The sequence below is a fragment of the Pseudophryne corroboree genome, chromosome 10 (assembly GCF_028390025.1).
Source record: "Pseudophryne corroboree isolate aPseCor3 chromosome 10, aPseCor3.hap2, whole genome shotgun sequence".
Classification (NCBI taxonomy): domain Eukaryota; kingdom Metazoa; phylum Chordata; class Amphibia; order Anura; family Myobatrachidae; genus Pseudophryne; species Pseudophryne corroboree.
Window position 1 is genome coordinate 328,948,802 of NC_086453.1, and position 19,488 is coordinate 328,968,289.

Below are 19,488 nucleotides of genomic sequence, written 5' to 3' on the forward strand. Positions count from 1 at the left end.
CTCTGTGTTGTGCTTCACTGTACTCTGTGCTGTGCTTCACTGTACTCAAAGCAGAAAGCCACAGACATACAGTATCATTACATACGCCACCAGTTATTATTGGGGCTTTAAAGTATCTGGAATCTGCACGTTAAGACAGAAATTTGACAAGATGTGCTTCACTGTACTCTGTGCTGTGCGTCACTGTACTCCGTGCTGTGCGTCACTGTACTCTGTGCTGTGCGTCACTGTACTCCGTGCTGTGCGTCACTGTACTCCGTGCTGTGCGTCACGCCGTCACTGTACTCCGTGCTGTGCGTCACTGTACTCTGTGCTGTGCGTCACTATACCCCATGTTGTGCATCACTATACTGTGTGTTGTGCGTCACTGTACTCCGTGCTGTGCGTCACTGCACTCCGTGCTGTGCGTCACTGCACTCCGTGCTGTGCGTCACTGCACTCCGTGCTGTGCGTCACTGCACTCCGTGCTGTGCGTCACTGCACTCCGTGCTGTGCGTCACTGCACTCCGTGCTGTGCGTCACTGCACTCCGTGCTGTGCGTCACTGCACTCCGTGCTGTGCGTCACTGCACTCCGTGCTGTGCGTTAATTGTACTCCGTGCTGTGCGTCACTGTACTCTGTGCTGTGCGTCACTGTACTCTGTGCTGTGCGTCACTGTGCTCCGTGCTGTGCGTCACTGTACTCCGTGCTGTGCGTCACTGTACTCCGTGCTGTGCGTCACGCCGTCACTGTACTCCGTGCTGTGCGTCACTGTACTCTGTGCTGTGCGTCACTATACCCCATGTTGTGCATCACTATACTGTGTGTTGTGCGTCACTGTACTCCGTGCTGTGCGTCACTGTACTCTGTGCTGTGCGTCACTATACCCCATGTTGTGCATCACTATACTGTGTGTTGTGCGTCACTGTACTCCGTGCTGTGCGTCACTGCACTCTGTGCTGTGCGTCACTGTACTCCGTGCTGTGCGTCACTGTACTCCGTGCTGTGCGTCACTGTACTCCGTGCTGTGCGTCACTGTACTCCGTGCTGTGCGTCACTGTACTCCGTGCTGTGCGTTAATTGTACTCCGTGCTGTGCGTCACTGTACTCTGTGCTGTGCGTCACTGTACTCTGTGCTGTGCGTCACTGTACTCCGTGCTGTGCGTCACTGTACTCCGTGCTGTGCGTCACTGTACTCCGTGCTGTGCGTCACGCCGTCACTGTACTCCGTGCTGTGCGTCACTGTACTCTGTGCTGTGCGTCACTATACCCCATGTTGTGCATCACTATACTGTGTGTTGTGCGTCACTGTACTCCGTGCTGTGCATCACTGTACTCCGTGCTGTGCGTCACTGCACTCTGTGCTGTGCGTCACTGCACTCTGTGCTGTGCGTCACTGCACTCTGTGCTGTGCGTCACTGCACTCTGTGCTGTGCGTCACTGTACTCCGTGCTGTGCGTCACTGTACTCCGTGCTGTGCCTCACTGTACTCCGTGCTGTGCGTTAATTGTACTCCGTGCTGTGCGTCACTGTACTCTGTGTTGTGCTTCACTGTACTCTGTGCTGTGCTTCACTGTACTCTGTGCTGTGCGTCACTGTACTCTGTGTTGTGCGTCACTGTACACCGTGCTGTGCGTCACTGTACTCCGTGCTGTGCGTCACTGTACTCCGTGCTGTGCGTCACTGTACTCCGTGCTGTGCGTCACTGTACTCCGAGTTGTGCGTCACGCCGTCACTGTACTCCGTGCTGTGCGTCACTGTGCTCTGTGCTGTGCGTCACTATACCCCATGTTGTGCATCACTATACTGTGTGTTGTGCGTCACTGTACTCCGTGCTGTGCATCACTGTACTCCGTGCTGTGCGTCACTGCACTCTGTGCTGTACGTCACTGTACTCTGTGCTGTGCTTCACTGTACTCCGTGCTGTGCGCCACTGTACTCCGTGCTGTGCGTTAATTGTACTCCGTGCTGTGCGTCACTGTACTCCGTGCTGTGCGTCACTGTACTCCGTGCTGTGTGTCACCGTACTCCGTGCTGTGCGTTAATTGTACTCCGTGCTGTGCGTCACTGTACTCTGTGCTGTGCGTCGCTGTACTCCGTGTTGTGCGTCACTGTACTCCGTGCTGTGCGTCACTGTACTCTGTGTTGTGCTTCACTGTACTCTGTGCTGTGCTTCACTGTACTCTGTGCTGTGCGTCACTGTACTCTGTGTTGTGCGTCACTGTACTCTGTGTTGTGCGTCACTGTACACCGTGCTGTGCGTCACTGTACTCTGTGTTGTGCGTCACTGTACTCCGTGCTGTGCGTCACTGTACTCCGTGCTGTGCGTCACTGTACTCCGTGCTGTGCGTCACTGTACTCTGTGTTGTGCTTCACTGTACTCTGTGCTGTGCTTCACTGTACTCAAAGCAGAAAGCCACAGACGTACAGTATCATTACATACGCCACCAGTTATTATCGGGGCTTTAAAGTATCTGGAATCTGCACGATAAGACAGAAATTTGACAAGATGTGCGTCACTGTACTCCGTGCTGTGCTTCACTGTACTCTGTGCTGTGCGTCACTGTACTCTGTGCTGTGCTTCACTGTACTCTGTGTTGTGCGTCACTGTACTCTGTGCTGTGCTTCGCTGTACTCCGTGCTGTGCGTCGCTGTACTCCGTGCTGTGCGTCACTGTACTCCGTGCTGTGCGTCACTGTACTCCGTGCTGTGCTTCGCTGTACTCCGTGCTGTGCGTCGCTGTACTCCGTGCTGTGCGTCACTGTACTCCGTGCTGTGCGTCACTGTACTCCGTGCTGTGCGTCACTGTACTCCGTGCTGTGCGTCACTGTACTCCGTGCTGTGCGTCACTGTACTCCGTGCTGTGCGTCACTGTACTCCGTGTTGTGCGTCACTGTACTCCGTGTTGTGCGTCACTGTACTCCGTGCTGTGCGTCACTGTACTCCGTGCTGTGCGTCACTGTACTCCGAGTTGTGCGTCACGCCGTCACTGTACTCTGTGCTGTGCGTCACTGTACTCTGTGCTGTGCGTCACTATACCCCATGTTGTGCATCACTATACTGTGTGTTGTGCGTCACTGTACTCCGTGCTGTGCATCACTGTACTCCGTGCTGTGCGTCACTGCACTCTGTGCTGTACGTCACTGTACTCTGTGCTGTGCTTCACTGTACTCCGTGCTGTGCGTCACTGTACTCCGTGCTGTGCGTTAATTGTACTCTGTGCTGTGCGTCGCTGTACTCCGTGTTGTGCGTCACTGTACTCCGTGCTGTGCGTCACTGTACTCTGTGCTGTGCGTCACTGTACTCTGTGCTGTGCGTCACTGTACTCCGTGTTGTGCGTCACTGTACTCCGTGCTGTGCGTCACTGTACTCCGTGCTGTGCGTCACTGTACTCTGTGCTGTGCGTCACTATACCCCATGTTGTGCATCACTATACTGTGTGTTGTGCGTCACTGTACTCCGTGCTGTGCATCACTGTACTCCGTGCTGTGCGTCACTGCCATCTGTGCTGTACGTCACTGTACTCTGTGCTGTGCTTCACTGTACTCCGTGCTGTGCATCACTGTACTCCGTGCTGTGCGTTAATTGTACTCCGTGCTGTGCGTCACTGTACTCTGTGTTGTGCGTCACTGTACTCCGTGCTGTGCGTCACTGTACTCCGTGCTGTGCGTCACTGTACTCCGTGCTGTGCGTCACTGTACTCTGTGTTGTGCTTCACTGTACTCTGTGCTGTGCTTCACTGTACTCAAAGCAGAAAGCCACAGACATACAGTATCATTACATACGCCACCAGTTATTATTGGGGCTTTAAAGTATCTGGAATCTGCACGATAAGACAGAAATTTGACAAGATGTGCTTCACTGTACTCTGTGCTGTGCTTCACTGTACTCAAAGCAGAAAGCCACAGACATACAGTATCATTACATACGCCACCAGTTATTATTGGGGCTTTAAAGTATCTGGAATCTGCACGATAAGACAGAAATTTGACAAGATGTGCTTCACTGTACTCTGTGCTGTGCTTCACTGTACTCTGTGCTGTGCTTCACTGTACTCCGTGCTGTGCGTTAATTGTACTCCGTGCTGTGCGTCACTGTACTCTGTGTTGTGCGTCACTGTACTCCGTGCTGTGCGTCACTGTACTCCGTGCTGTGCGTCACTGTACTCTGTGTTGTGCTTCACTGTACTCTGTGCTGTGCTTCACTGTACTCAAAGCAGAAAGCCACAGACATACAGTATCATTACATACGCCACCAGTTATTATTGGGGCTTTAAAGTATCTGGAATCTGCACGATAAGACAGAAATTTGACAAGATGTGCTTCACTGTACTCTGTGCTGTGCGTCACTGTACTCCGTGTTGTGCGTCGCTGTACTCCGTGCTGTGCGTCGCTGTACTCCGTGCTGTGCGTCACTGTACTCCGTGCTGTGCGTCACTGTACTCCGTGCTGTGCGTCACTGTACTCCGTGCTGTGCGTCACTGTTGATAATGCTGGTTATCTTACAGGAATAAAAAGCTATACCTTACACACACTTAGAATACACTTTACCATGGAGCCGCTGCGGCCGCTAAACTTGGTACACACGCTACGTACTTTATACACTGTTTGCGTACGGAGTCCCGTATCACTGTACGGACTTAGCGTACAAACGCCGCGCTGGGGGTACAATGTACACACAGCGCGCGCACACCCAGCGATACACTTTAACCCTTTACAGTAATGCAATGATAAAACACTTTAAACCTTAGCAGGGCAATGAGGACACGACATCAATTGTGATTTTACCGTTGGTTCCGACACCACAGTGGATTATTGCTGAAAGGGGGTTTACAATACAAATCATGCACTACAATACAAGACAATATAACAGAATAATGGCTACAGTCAATGTACATACGTGATTGGAATCGCTTGCGCAACCCGGCCGGTCCCCGGTCATCTGATAGATAACTTTGTGAGTCTTGTGTGACCAGGCCAGCAACAAGCTTTATTTATACAATTCTTCCAAAAGCAATACAATGGATACTGTAATCCCTTTGTCCATTGGACACAGGAATGCACTTTTACAGTACAGGAGAGGTCATAGGTCGATTTGAAAAGGCAGGCAATGTCTTTCCCAACTGCTCTTGTGGGTGGTCTCCTCTGGATTCCCGCCGCATACATAATATACAGTAAATACAGTTTATATCTATATTCTGCTTCTGCACATAACTATCCGCAGGAACATGCGATCTTCCGCAAATCAACACCGGAATGTTACCCTTAAAATACCCTACAGCTGGATACCAAATACCACCTTATAACCTTAGTCTGTCCCCTCTTATCCTGTAAAGGTGAATCCCTTGGTTCTGCAACCATTTAAACTGTTGATACTTTCTGATGTGGTGCAGGGGGACTATGTGCACTATTTGGATTAAATATGTAATGTTTTGATAGCTCTCCATGCGTTCACAAACTCTGCCGTAAATACCCATACCATGCGCAGGACCGCGGGAGCGACCATACGCAAATTGCGAGTATGTGCACGCACGACAGAACAAGTACACGCGCAGAGGCCATCTGTGTGTAGCTTGGACGTGATGTGTGTACTGCAATATTTTTCGACTTTGACACTGTACTCCGTGCTGTGCGTCACTGTACTCCGTGCTGTGCGTCACTGTACTCCGTGCTGTGCGTCACTGTACTCCGTGCTGTGCGTCACTGTACTCCGTGCTGTGCGTCACTGTACTCCGTGCTGTGCGTCACTGTACTCCGTGCTGTGCGTCACTGTACGCCGTGCTGTGCGTCACTGTACGCCGTGCTGTGCGTCACTGTACTCTGTGCTGTGCGTCACTGTACGCCGTGCTGTGCGTCACTGTACGCCGTGCTGTGCGTCACTGTACTCCGTGCTGTGCGTCGCGGTACCGTCCAAATCACTGAATACTTGTGAAAATCTGCACAAAAAACCCCTCTCAAATAAAAACATAGCGGTTTATTTACTAAGCGTTCGGTTCTAAGACCTGGCGCCTCCAGTCGGGTTTATACTTGATATTTAAAAAGGCAATGCTTTTACTCGCCCTGTTTTGCTAGTAAAATCTTTGCCCTTTTATGTTTCTGGCATAAACCCAGTAGGCAGTGCAAGCCTAAGAGCCCAATGCTTAGTAAATAAACTCTGAGTAAGAGAAAAAGTAATTAGATAGACAGTCAATATGGTCGACATGCATTAACCCCTTCAGTGGCGGGTTTTCAATTTAAAAACATACCCGGGGGGGGGGGGGTTAAATTGAAGCAGGGGCGGGGGGGTGCAGGGGGGGCAAGTGATGGGGCAGAGCGAGGTAATTGCCTGGCGATGGCCCGCGGGGATCGCCAGCCCCAGCACTGATTCCCGCCCGCCTTGCGACGCCAGGGAATCAGCATAAGCCATTTTACAGCTAAGCCCAACCCCCAGCCTAAACACCATAATGGAGTATACTGATTATCGGGCGCCGTGCACGCTGCATGGCTGTCCCGGGGGAATCGGTCAGTAGTATGCCCGGAAATCTTCCGGGGTTGCCAGCGCTGCCAGCATACCACTGAAGGGGTTAAGTCGACAGGGTCAAAAGGTCGATGTGGAAACGGTCGCCACAAAAAAAGTCGCCACAAGTTTTTTTGGTTGTCATTTTCTATGGTGGTCATTCTGAGTTGTTCGCTAGCTGCATTAGTTCGCTGTGCAGCGATGAGTCAAAAAAAGGCACTTCTGCGCATGCGTATGCGGCACAATGCGCACGCGCCTATTACAACGAACGATGTAGTTCTACACAGGGTCTAGCGATGCTTTTCAGTCGCACAGGCAGCCGCAGAGTGATTGACAGAAAGGGGGCGTTTCTGGGTGTCAACTGACCATTTTCAGGGAGTGTTCGGAAAAACGCAGGCGTGCCAGGAAAAATGCAGGTGTGGCTGGGCGAACGCAGGGCGTGTGTGTGACGTCAAATCAGGAACTGAATAGTCTGAAGTCATCGCAAGCGCTGAGTAGGTTTGAAGCTACTCTGAAACTGCACAAAATTATTTTGTCGCCGCTCTGCGATCCTTTCGTTCGCACTTCTTCTAAGCTAAAATACACTCCCAGTGGGCGGCGGCATAGCGTTTGCACGGCTGCGAAAAACTGCTAGCGAGCGATCAACTCGGAATGACCCCCTATGTTCCATCATATGTGACCACAATTAGTGCAAATGCACACCCTTGTGGGCTCTCGTCGCTCGCCACTTTTAGGGCAAGGTGACTCGCTCCGCTGCCGCTACGCTGGGCACATGTTACCGTTCCCAATCGTAGTCCATGTGGATGGTAAATCAAGCAAAAGTAGAAAAATATGTGAAAACCCCCCAAAATGTTGTGTCAACCATTGTCATGTCGACCATTTGAACTCCAGGCTACAAATACCAGCGCAGACAATCCTTTCCACCACGCTACTAAGCCGTCAGTGATCATACAGCATGTAAAGGAAGCTGTGCTACAGTAATACTCATTAGTGTGATCAGAATGTATATACTGTAATCACCGGTCATGTTTTTGACAAAGCCACACGTCATCGCTGCCCCCGCACAATAACAACAGTACAAACAATAGATGCAAATATTTATACCAACTGGAAAATCCAGGTGTAGGCCGCACAAAGGAGGATTTATGACACCGCAGTTTGTCGTGTCACCTATACCCCATCTGAGATATTACTGACATGTATGACAAGATTTGCCGATAGCGCAGAATGCTGAAGACAATTTGTTGTTATTCTTGAGCGCCCTCTGGTGGCAGAAATATGAAAGTGACCAGATGTAATGTATTACTTCTTGCAGATGTCTGTGGGACACATATTATTACATGATGCTTTTTAGCTTTGCTTTATATAATTGTCAGATTATTCTGGGGAGTCGCTTTATTGTGTACAATATAGAAATACTAGCAAGAATGTGTTGTTTTTTTTTATAGCTCTGTGTTTGCATGTTTTGTAAATAAGAGAATTCCTAACTACATAGATCACTTTCCCTTGGAGAAAAGAAAACCTCAGTATAGTTTATTTACTGTATTATAGCAAAAGTGCAAAGACGTGTACCCCAACATCTGACTCCCTACCACCAACACCACCGATCCCAGCTTCCTGCCACCAACGGTCTATATTCCACAGACTCAGGGGTAGGTGCCATAGAGAAAGGTGTTTCACCTTTTGGCCGGCCAGAATGAGGTGTATGAGAGCGCCCAGTCCACATTAATCTAGGATCCCCTGATATGTGATTGGCACTCACAGGGGTATGAGAGGCTGCTGGAGGGAGAGGGACACGGGGAGGTGAGAGTTTGCTGGATGGACACATGGGGAGTTGAGAGGCTGCGGACAGGGGGTCCTGTCTATTTTGTCAGTCTCGGACCCCACAATTTCTGGTGACAGCTCTGCCTCAAGCAAACTCTCACCTCCCCATGTCCCATTTTCTTCAGCAGCCTCTTACCCAGGGCTGCCATCAGAAATTGTGGGGCCTGCGATTGACAAAATATTCAGGGCCCCTCACTCACACAAAAAAAAGATTCTGCCGCACCGCTCCACCCCTCTGTTATGTCATACACATTGTAACGATACATATAGGTGGAATCTTGCGGACCTACAGGAACAGTTCACAGAGAGCTGATGCACAGATAAGGCTTGTTTTAAGAAGTCCTCCCTGCACATCAGCCTGCTGCTGATTCACAGACTGGGGCAACTCTACAGGTATTGGCGGTAGGAGCCAGTGGTGGGCCCCCTCTCTGTAAGTCCCCCCCCCCCCCCTCTCCCCGATGGCTGCCCTGTTCTTACATCCAGCAGCCTCTCACCTGCCCCTGTCTACCCAGCAGCCTCTCACCTCCGCCCATCTGACCAGCAGCCTCTTACCTCTACCTATTCATCCAGCAGCCTCTCACCCAGTGTCGTCAGAAGGCAGGTGTAGCCCGTACCCAGGTATCACCCACGGAAGGGGTGACACCAAGTGCTGGCTCTTCTGCAGTGACAGGAGCCGAGTGCTGCAGTGTGATAATCCTCTGCAGCACTCGGCTCCTGTCACAGAAAAGGAGCCGGCTCTGCACGCTGCCTAGTCTCCAGGGGTAGCCAGCATTTCCGAGGAAGCTGGTTACACCCCCCCGCAGTTAAGAAGAAAAGACCCACGAGGCCACGCCCATTTTAATTAGGCCACACCCCCTATTTGTCCAGCCGCGGCTCCGGCGGGGTGAGTGTGGGAAAGGTGGGGGGTAGTAATGCAGAGTGCGCACCGGGTGTACCCACACCTGGTGACACCTCTGCTCTCACCTGTCCCCGTCCATCCAGTAGCATCTCATTACTCCCTGTGTCCCTCCAGCAGGCATGGATTTGGCACCAGGCCTCTAGCTGGTACTAGCAGGAAGTCATGAAGAGACAGCATTAGTGGGATTTTCGAATCTGCCCTCGGTCGCGGGCCAATTGGAGCTTGCAGGCTAGAAGCTGGTTGCCTGGTGTCAAATCCACACCTCTGCCACCCCTTCTCTATTTGGGCCCGGGCCTTCATTACCAGTAGTCCCCCCAATGGCTGCCCTGCCTGGAGGGACACATGAGGAGTTGAGAGGATGCTGGAGGGACACAGGTCAGTCGAGCTTTGGTACATGTCAACCTTAAGCACTGTGTACCTTTTACCTGTCGACCAATGCATGTTGACCTTATGGTGTCAACCTACTGACTTTCTGTATAGATGTTGTTGATCTATCATTCAGATACCTCTCCATCCAGCTCACATGGATCCAACAACAGTTCTTTTCACTGCCAGGTGCACCGTAGCCAGATTAAAGGGGGATGCAGGGCATACTGTACCTCGGGCCCCCCTCTGTCAGGGGGCCCCCCTGGCCAAAACAAACTGACATCATTAGCTTTCCCTCTTATGCAACAGCAGAACCAGACAGCCAGAATGCGAGCAGGACAGTATGTAATGCAGGCAACGCCCCCAAAGTTCCCAGGCCCTTGTCAGTTCTCGGCGGTCCTGTTTACTGCAGCTTGTTATGCTGACTGTAGAGTCTGAGTAACATACAGTAACACTGACGTCCACTGCATTTAAGGAGATGTACTGGACTTTTGCAGGATCACAGGGGCAGGCAGTGGAGAGTGCTCTATTTAACTATGGTGAAAATGCAGTAATCCTTCTAAAGAGTGGACAAGTGGAGGGTCGGTCAGTGTCTCTGGTACTCTGTGAGTGGCTTTTTGTTGCAACTAAGATGCAAAGCTGAATGAAAAATATGATACACTACTCTTCTCAGAGGACCTCAGTTGTACCGGGTGCCTTGTGTCATACGGCATAAAGATGCTCCATGTATGAGGACACATCTGTACATTCTACAAAATGATAGGCAGAAGCTGATTAGCAGGGCCGCCATCAGAGGTGGACTACCAGGACTGGATTCCTGGGCCCGGACAGCAGGGGGAGCTCTTTCAGCCTTCACCGGCAGCCACTGACAGTCATACTGATGGCACCGCAGAGAAGTGCTGGGCTGCCGGTGGCTGTCCAGTGGTATACGTAATTGCAGCTGTCAGGCTTTCAGTGACCAGCCGGGGTGCAGGCTGTAGGGAAGGTGATAGCCGCACATGGAGGATCACTGCTGGGATCCGCTGTCATTCATCAATGGCACCGCTTCCAGAGGCTGATGCTGCTGGATCCTCCTCTCAGTTCTGCCTCACTGGGTTGTTCGGATCTGGGGCTGGCAGCTGCCTTACACTGTCCCCTCATCAGCTGGGTGCCAGCTTCTGGGTGGTCACCGCAGGCTTCACTTTTCACAGAGCCACTCCCTGTGATTTCCTATATGATTAGGGGGCGTTCTCTCAGTAACTGAATGGTGGCTGACCAAACTTGGCTACTTGCAGAGGCGGCTGTCTGTCCCGCACCAAGCTACTCAGGGGGACTAGGACATAGGGGGACATTTACTAAGCAGTGATAAGAGCGGAGAAGTGAGCCAGTGGAGAAGCTGCCCATGGCAACCAATCAGCTGCTCTGTATATGTTTATACTATGCAAATTATAAATGTTACGTCAGGGCTGATTGGTTGCCATGGGCAACTTCTCCACTGGCTCACTTCTCCAGTGTTCTCACTGCTTAGTACATATGCCCCTTAGTTCTCACCAACACCTCAGGTAAGCGGGCGCCACGCCTGTTCTATTGTTCATGGGCCCCCACAATTTATGATGGCACCCCTGCCGATTAGTTGCTATTGGCAACTTCCCCACTGTTGATACATCTGCCGTATCTAGAGTACTGTCCATAAGCAGTAAATAGCTATTGTTCATTTTTAGGTGGAGAATGCATTTTTAAGGTAGCCAGCTCTGCTTATCCTATGTAAACTCTGACACATGTATATTATGTTTTTATATATTTATAGATGTAATACCCGCAGCAGGCATTCTGGCGGCCGGGGTGCCGCTGTTGGGATATTGACAGCCCGCATCCCGTCGGCCGGTATAACGTATCACACCCGGTCTAAATATGTACTGTTTCCTCCCTTGTCAATTCTAGCCATGGTGGATGCTCTTGGTGTAGTGTTGGGCAGTAGTCTTACAGTGATGCTTGGAGCCACGGCCCTGTACATCCTGATTCGCTGGTATCAAAGTGGGCGCTGTTGTTATGGTGAGTACAATGAGCACGGACAGTGAGGGAATACTGTAGTCATTCACTGTAAGCTTCTATGTGACAGCTATTCTGGAGTGAGAAGTAAAGGAACGGGTGGCTATAATTGGTCAGTTACATTACAGTACAGGATGTGTCTCTCTATTTAGCTCTTGTATATGTTTCTTGATTGGTTCTCCCTTGGTTGCACATCATCAAGCCCTCACCTCAGGAAAACACCACAATTTGTAGGCCTGTGGAAGGGGGAGGGGCTAAAATGACATGATTTGCATAGTTTTAGCCCCTCCCCACTCACACACATGGATGCCGGTGATTATCTCTACATTCTGCCCGCTTAATAGGGGTATGGGTCATTGAATAGACACAACTTAAGTCAACCATGGAAGGGACAATAGGTCGACATGGTCATTAGGTCGACATGTACTAGGTCGACAGGGCAAAAGGTCGACATGCTTTTTTTTTAACCGTTTTTGGCGTTGTTTTCTTCATAAAGTGACGGGGAACCCTAATGAGTGCACCGTGTCCCCTCGCATGGCGAGCGAACTTCGGGCAAGGTGCGCTCAGCACAGGTTACCATTCCCAACTGTAGTCCACGTGGATCGTTAAGTATGAAAAAATCCAAAAAATGTAAAAAAATGTGAAAAACTCATGTTGACCTTTACTAGGTCGACATAATGACCATGTCGATTTACTGACCATGTTGACCTTCAGTGGTCGACCTAATGATTGTCGACCTAAGCTGTGTCGACCTAACGACAGTATCCCCTTAATAGGGTGCGGGCAGGGTGCATTCTGTGCAGAGTGACTGCAGCAGTCACACGACCATATTGGCAGGAAGTCTTCTGATCGGGAATCATACAGTACTGCTATGCTAGTTCCCTTACGCCCACCGGGTAAAATCTCTGCACCCCAGATGGACTTGGCGCCTGGAGCACAAGCTCCACCTACCACACCCCTGATAGACGTGTTAGAATGTACAGATGGAGCCCTGCTCATCTATCCTATGCTGTAATGACTTAATCCCCTGCTGTATTGTTCTCTCTGTATTGTATTGCAGCTGAGAACAATAGATGAAAGGCTTATGCTAATAAACCTTGGTGTGCCTAGGTGCAGCAGAGAAGCCTAGATGAGCGTGGCTCCTTCTGTATAGTCGCTTATTATAGTACCTACCCTAGAATATTGATGGGAGTCCTCAGAATAGTAGAATCCATCTACCAAGGGTTGATTCAGGAAAACATACAGAGATAGCGTTAGTCATTACATATCGCATATTTTACTGGGAGATGGAATGCAAATGCGGTGTCTAATGACCATACATGCACAATAAGCCACCGGGGGTCCAACAGAACATAGGGGGTCATTCCGAGTTGATCGCCAGCTGCATTCGTTCGCTGTGCAGTGTTGAGGCAAAAAAACGGCACTTCTGCGCATGCGTATGCGGCGCAATGCACACGCACGAAGTAATATTGCAATGAACATTGTACTTTCACACAGGGTCTAGCGAAGCATTTCAGTCGCACTGGTGGCCGCAGAGTGATTGACATGAAGTGGGCGTTTCTGGGTGGCAACTGACCGTTTTCAGGGAGTGTTTGGAAAAAATGCAGGCGTGCCAGAAAAAACGCAGGCGTGGCTGGGCGAACGCAGGGCGTGTTTGTGACGTCAAAACAGGAACTGAACGGTCTGAAGTGATCGCAAGTGCTGAGTAGGTTTGAAGCTACTCTGAAACTGCACAAAAAAACTTTGTAGCCGCTCTGCGAACCTTTCGTTCGCACTTCTACTAAGCTAAAATAAACTCCCAGTGGGCGGCGGCATAGCGTTTGCACGGCTGCTAAAAACTGCTAGCGAGCGATCGACTCGGAATGACCCCCATAGTAAAGTGATCTGTGATGCGATCTCTGTACACATCGCAGGGACAGGCTGCTATTGGAGCCTCTGCCAATGGATTTAATTCTTCTGTATCTGGACGGTACAGAATTTAGCGGTGAATAGAAATTGTAATTATTGAGTCTAAAAATGGATGATAAATAGGCCAAATATTGTCAGCACTTCCGCCTCTCCCATAAAGCGTAATGTCTATGCCTGACTCACACTGATCCTGTTTCTGTTTCATTTCTAGAAACAAGTTTTGTCTTCAGTCTATGCAATATCCGGTAAGTGAGAACGGAATCACCCATAGGTGTTCCCAGTCCTACCACACTACACCACACAGCGGAATGATGTCACTGATGGTGCCCCAGCCCCCTTCATACACTATACATTACCGATGCAGGGTAAAATGCTTTATACCTCCGTGGACCCACCTATTTAGTAGAGATGTGCACTTGAAATTTTTCGGGTTTTGTGTTTTGGTTTTGGGTTCGGTTCCGCGGCCGTGTTTTGGGTTCGACCGAGTTTTGGCAAAACCTCACCGAATTTTTTTTGTCGGATTCGGGTGTGTTTTGGATTCGGGTGTTTTTTTCCAAAAAACACTAAAAAACAGCTTAAATTATAGAATTTGGGGGTCATTTTGATCCCAAAGTATTATTAACCTCAAAAACCATAATTTCCACTCATTTTCAGTCTATTCTGAATACCTCACACCTCACAATATTATTTTTAGTCCTAAAATTTGCACCGAGGTCGCTGGATGACTAAGCTAAGCAACCCTAGTGGCCGACACAAACACCGGGCCCATCTAGGAGTGGCACTGCAGTGTCACGCAGGATGGCCCTTCCAAAAAACACTCCCCAAACAGCACATGACGCAAAGAAAAAAAGAGGCGCAATGAGGTAGCTGTGTGAGTAAGATAAGCGACCCTAGTGGCCGACACAAACACCGGGCCCATCTAGGAGTGGCACTGCAGTGTCACGCAGGATGGCCCTTCCAAAAAACACTCCCCAAACAGCACATGACGCAAAGAAAAAAAGAGGCGCAATGAGGTAGCTGTGTGAGTAAGCTAAGCGACCCTAGTGGCCGACACAAACACCTGGCCCATCTAGGAGTGGCACTGCAGTGTCACGCAGGATGGCCCTTCCAAAAAACACTCCCCAAACAGCACATGACGCAAAGAAAAAAAGAGGCGCAATGAGGTAGCTGTGTGAGTAAGATAAGCGACCCTAGTGGCCGACACAAACACCTGGCCCATCTAGGAGTGGCACTGCAGTGTCACGCAGGATGGCCCTTCCAAAAAACACTCCCCAAACAGCACATGACGCAAAGAAAAAAAGAGGCGCAAAGAGGTAGCTGTGTGAGTAAGATAAGCGACCCTAGTGGCCGACACAAACACCGGGCCCATCTAGGAGTGGCACTGCAGTGTCACGCAGGATGGCCCTTCCAAAAAACACTCCCCAAACAGCACATGACGCAAAGAAAAAAAGAGGCGCAATGAGGTAGCTGTGTGAGTAAGATAAGCGACCCTAGTGGCCGACACAAACACCTGGCCCATCTAGGAGTGGCACTGCAGTGTCACGCAGGATGGCCCTTCCAAAAAACCCTCCCCAAACAGCACATGGCGCAAAGAAAAAAAGAGGCGCAATGAGGTAGCTGTGTGAGTAAGATAAGCGACCCTAGTGGCCGACACAAACACCGGGCCCATCTAGGAGTGGCACTGCAGTGTCACGCAGGATGGCCCTTCCAAAAAACACTCCCCAAACAGCACATGACGCAAAGAAAAAAAGAGGCGCAATGAGGTAGCTGTGTGAGTAAGATAAGCGACCCTAGTGGCCGACACAAACACCTGGCCCATCTAGGAGTGGCACTGCAGTGTCACGCAGGATGGCCCTTCCAAAAAACACTCCCCAAACAGCACATGACGCAAAGAAAAAAAGAGGCGCAATGAGGTAGCTGTGTGAGTAAGATAAGCGACCCTAGTGGCCGACACAAACACCGGGCCCATCTAGGAGTGGCACTGCAGTGTCACGCAGGATGGCCCTTCCAAAAAACACTCCCCAAACAGCACATGACGCAAAGAAAAAAAGAGGCGCAATGAGGTAGCTGTGTGAGTAAGATAAGCGACCCTAGTGGCCGACACAAACACCTGGCCCATCTAGGAGTGGCACTGCAGTGTCACGCAGGATGGCCCTTCCAAAAAACACTCCCCAAACAGCACATGACGCAAAGAAAAATTAAAGAAAAAAGAGGTGCAAGATGGAATTGTCCTTGGGCCCTCCCACCCACCCTTATGTTGTATAAACAGGACATGCACACTTTAACCAACCCATCATTTCAGTGACAGGGTCTGCCACACGACTGTGACTGAAATGACGGGTTGGTTTGGACCCCCATCAAAAAAGAAGCAATTAATCTCTCCTTGCACAAACTGGCTCTACAGAGGCAAGATGTCCACCTCATCATCATCCTCCGATATATCACCGTGTACATCCCCCTCCTCACAGATTATCAATTCGTCCCCACTGGAATCCACCATCTCAGCTCCCTGTGTACTTTGTGGAGGCAATTGCTGCTGGTCAATGTCTCCACGGAGGAATTGATTATAATTCATTTTAATGAACATCATCTTCTCCACATTTTCTGGAAGTAACCTCGTACGCCGATTGCTGACAAGGTGAGCGGCGGCACTAAACACTCTTTCGGAGTACACACTTGTGGGAGGGCAACTTAGGTAGAATAAAGCCAGTTTGTGCAAGGGCCTCCAAATTGCCTCTTTTTCCTGCCAGTATAAGTACGGACTGTGTGACGTGCCTACTTGGATGCGGTCACTCATATAATCCTCCACCATTCTTTCAATGGGGAGAGAATCATATGCAGTGACAGTAGACGACATGTCCGTAATCGTTGACAGGTCCTTCAGTCCGGACCAGATGTCAGCATCAGCAGTCGCTCCAGACTGCCCTGCATCACCGCCAGCGGGTGGGCTCGGAATTCTGAGCCTTTTCCTCGCACCCCCAGTTGCGGGAGAATGTGAAGGAGGAGATGTTGACAGGTCGCGTTCCGCTTGACTTGACAATTTTCTCACCAGCAGGTCTTTGAACCCCAGCAGACTTGTGTCTGCCGGAAAGAGAGATCCAAGGTAGGTTTTAAATCTAGGATCGAGCACGGTGGCCAAAATGTAGTGCTCTGATTTCAACAGATTGACCACCCGTGAATCCTTGTTAAGCGAATTAAGGGCTCCATCCACAAGTCCCACATGCCTAGCGGAATCGCTCCGTGTTAGCTCCTCCTTCAATGTCTCCAGCTTCTTCTGCAAAAGCCTGATGAGGGGAATGACCTGACTCAGGCTGGCAGTGTCTGAACTGACTTCACGTGTGGCAAGTTCAAAGGGCAGCAGAACCTTGCACAACGTTGAAATCATTCTCCACTGCGCTTGAGACAGCTGCATTCCACCTCCTATATCGTGCTGAATTGTATAGGCTTGAATGGCCTTTTGCTGCTCCTCCAACCTCTGAAGCATATATAGGGTTGAATTCCACCTCCTTACCACTTCTTGCTTCAGATGATGGCAGGGCAGGTTCAGGCGTTTTTGGTGTTGCTCCAGTCTTCTGTACGTGGTGCCTGTACGCCGAAAGTGTCCTGCAATTCTTCTGGCCACCGACAGCATCTCTTGCACGCCCCTGTCGTTTTTTTTAAAATTCTGCACCACCAAATTCAAGGTATGTGCAAAACATGGGACGTGCTGGAATTTGCCCAGATTTAATGCACACACAATATTGCTGGCGTTGTCCGATGCCACAAATCCACAGGAGAGTCCAATTGGGGTAAGCCATTCCGCGATGATCTTCCTCAGTTGCCGTAAGAGGTTTTCAGCTGTGTGCGTATTCTGGAAAGCGGTGATACAAAGCGTAGCCTGCCTAGGAAAGAGTTGGCGTTTGCGAGATGCTGCTACTGGTGCCGCCGCTGCTGTTCTTGCGGCGGGAGTCCATACATCTACCCAGTGGGCTGTCACAGTCATATAGTCCTGACCCTGCCCTGCTCCACTTGTCCACATGTCCGTGGTTAAGTGGACATTGGGTACAGCTGCATTTTTTAGGACACTGGTGACTCTTTTTCTGAGGTCTGTGTACATTTTCGGTATCGCCTGCCTAGAGAACCTAGATGGTATTTGGTACCGGGGACACAGTACCTCCAACAAGTCTCTAGTTGGCTCTGCAGTAATGATGGATACCGAACAACGTTTCTCACCACCCAGGATGCCAAGGCCTCAGTTATCCGCTTTGCAGCAGGATGACTGCTGTGATATTTCATCTTCCTCGCAAAGAACTGTTGGACAGTCAATTGCTTGGTGGAAGTAGTAAAAGTGGTCTTACGATTTCCCCTCTGGGATGACCATCGACTCCCAGCAGTAACAACAGCAGCGCCAGCAGCAGTAGGCGTTACACGCAAGGATGCATCGGAGGAATCCCAGGCAGGAGAGGAATCGTCAGAATTGCCAGTGACATGGCCTGCAGGACTATTGGCATTCCTGGGGAAGGAGGAAATTGACACTGAGGGAGTTGGTGGGGTGGTTTGCGTGAGCTTGGTTACAAGAGGAAGGGATTTACTGGTCAGTGGACTGCTTCCGCTGTCGCCCAAAGTTTTTGAACTTGTCACTGACTTATTATGAATGCGCTGCAGGTGACGTATAAGGGAGGATGTTCCGAGGTGGTTAACGTCCTTACCCCTACTTATTACAGCTTGACAAAGGCAACACACGGCTTGACAAATGTTGTCCGCATTTCTGTTGAAATACTTCCACACCGAAGAGCTGATTTGTTTGGTATTTTCACCAGGCATGTCAACGGCCATATTCCTCCCACGGACAACAGGTGTCTCCCCGGGTGCCTGACTTAAACAAACCACCTCACCATCAGAATCCCCCTTGTCAATTTCCTCCCCAGCGCCAGCAACACCCATATCCTCCTCATCCTCGTGTACTTCAACACTGACATCTTCAATCTGACTATCAGGAACTGGACTGCGGGTGCTCCTTCCAGCACTTGCAGGGGGCGTGCAAATGGTGGAAGGCGCATGCTCTTCACGTCCAGTGTTGGGAAGGTCAGGCATCGCAACCGACACAATTGGACTCTCCTTGTGGATTTGGGATTTCGAAGAACGCACAGTTCTTTGCGGTGCTTTTGCCAGCTTGAGTCTTTTCATTTTTCTAGCGAGAGGCTGAGTGCTTCCATCCTCATGTGAAGCTGAACCACTAGCCATGAACATAGGCCAGGACCTCAGCCGTTCCTTGCCACTCCGTGTGGTAAATGGCATATTGGCAAGTTTACGCTTCTCCTCCGACAATTTTATTTTAGATTTTGGAGTCCTTTTTTTACTGATATTTGGTGTTTTGGATTTTACATGCTCTGTACTATGACATTGGGCATCGGCCTTGGCAGACGACGTTGCTGGCATTTCATCGTCTCGGCCATGACTAGTGGCAGCAGCTTCAGCACGAGGTGGAAGTGGATCTTGATCTTTCCCTAATTTTGGTACCTCAACATTTTTGTTCTCCATATTTTAATAGGCACAACTAAAAGGCACCTCAGGTAAACAATGGAGATGGATGGATACTAGTATACTTATGGATGGACGAGCGACTGCCGACACAGAGGTAGCTACAGCCGTGGACTACCGTACTGTGTCTGCTGCTAATATAGACTGGATGATAATGAGATGAAATCAATATATATATATATAATATCACTAGTACTGCAGCCGGACAGGTATATATATTTATTATGTAATGACTGATGACGGACCTGCTGGACACTGTCAGCTCAGCAGCACCGCAGACTGCTACAGTAAGCTACTATAGTAGTATGTATAAAGAAGAAAGAAAAGAAAAAAACCACGGGTAGGTGGTATACAATTATGGATGGACGAGCGACTGCCGACACAGAGGTAGCTACAGCCGTGGACTACCGTACTGTGTCTGCTGCTAATATAGACTGGATGATAATGAGATGAAATCAATATATATATAT

General features: G+C 50.0%; 1 protein-coding gene across 4 annotated transcripts in view; it reads left to right on the top strand.

Moving 5' to 3' along the window:
• SMIM35 (small integral membrane protein 35) overlaps nt 1–19,488 on the top strand; it is a 117,675-nt gene that overhangs the window by 76,585 nt on the left and 21,602 nt on the right. For all 4 annotated transcript variants that reach the window (XM_063943597.1, XM_063943598.1, XM_063943596.1 and 1 more), the window contains 2 exons: nt 11,483–11,593; nt 13,710–13,743. In XM_063943597.1, coding sequence (XP_063799667.1) covers nt 11,485–11,593; nt 13,710–13,743 — 143 coding nt within the window. In that variant the 5' untranslated portion in view covers nt 11,483–11,484. The remainder of the gene's footprint in view (nt 1–11,482; nt 11,594–13,709; nt 13,744–19,488) is intronic.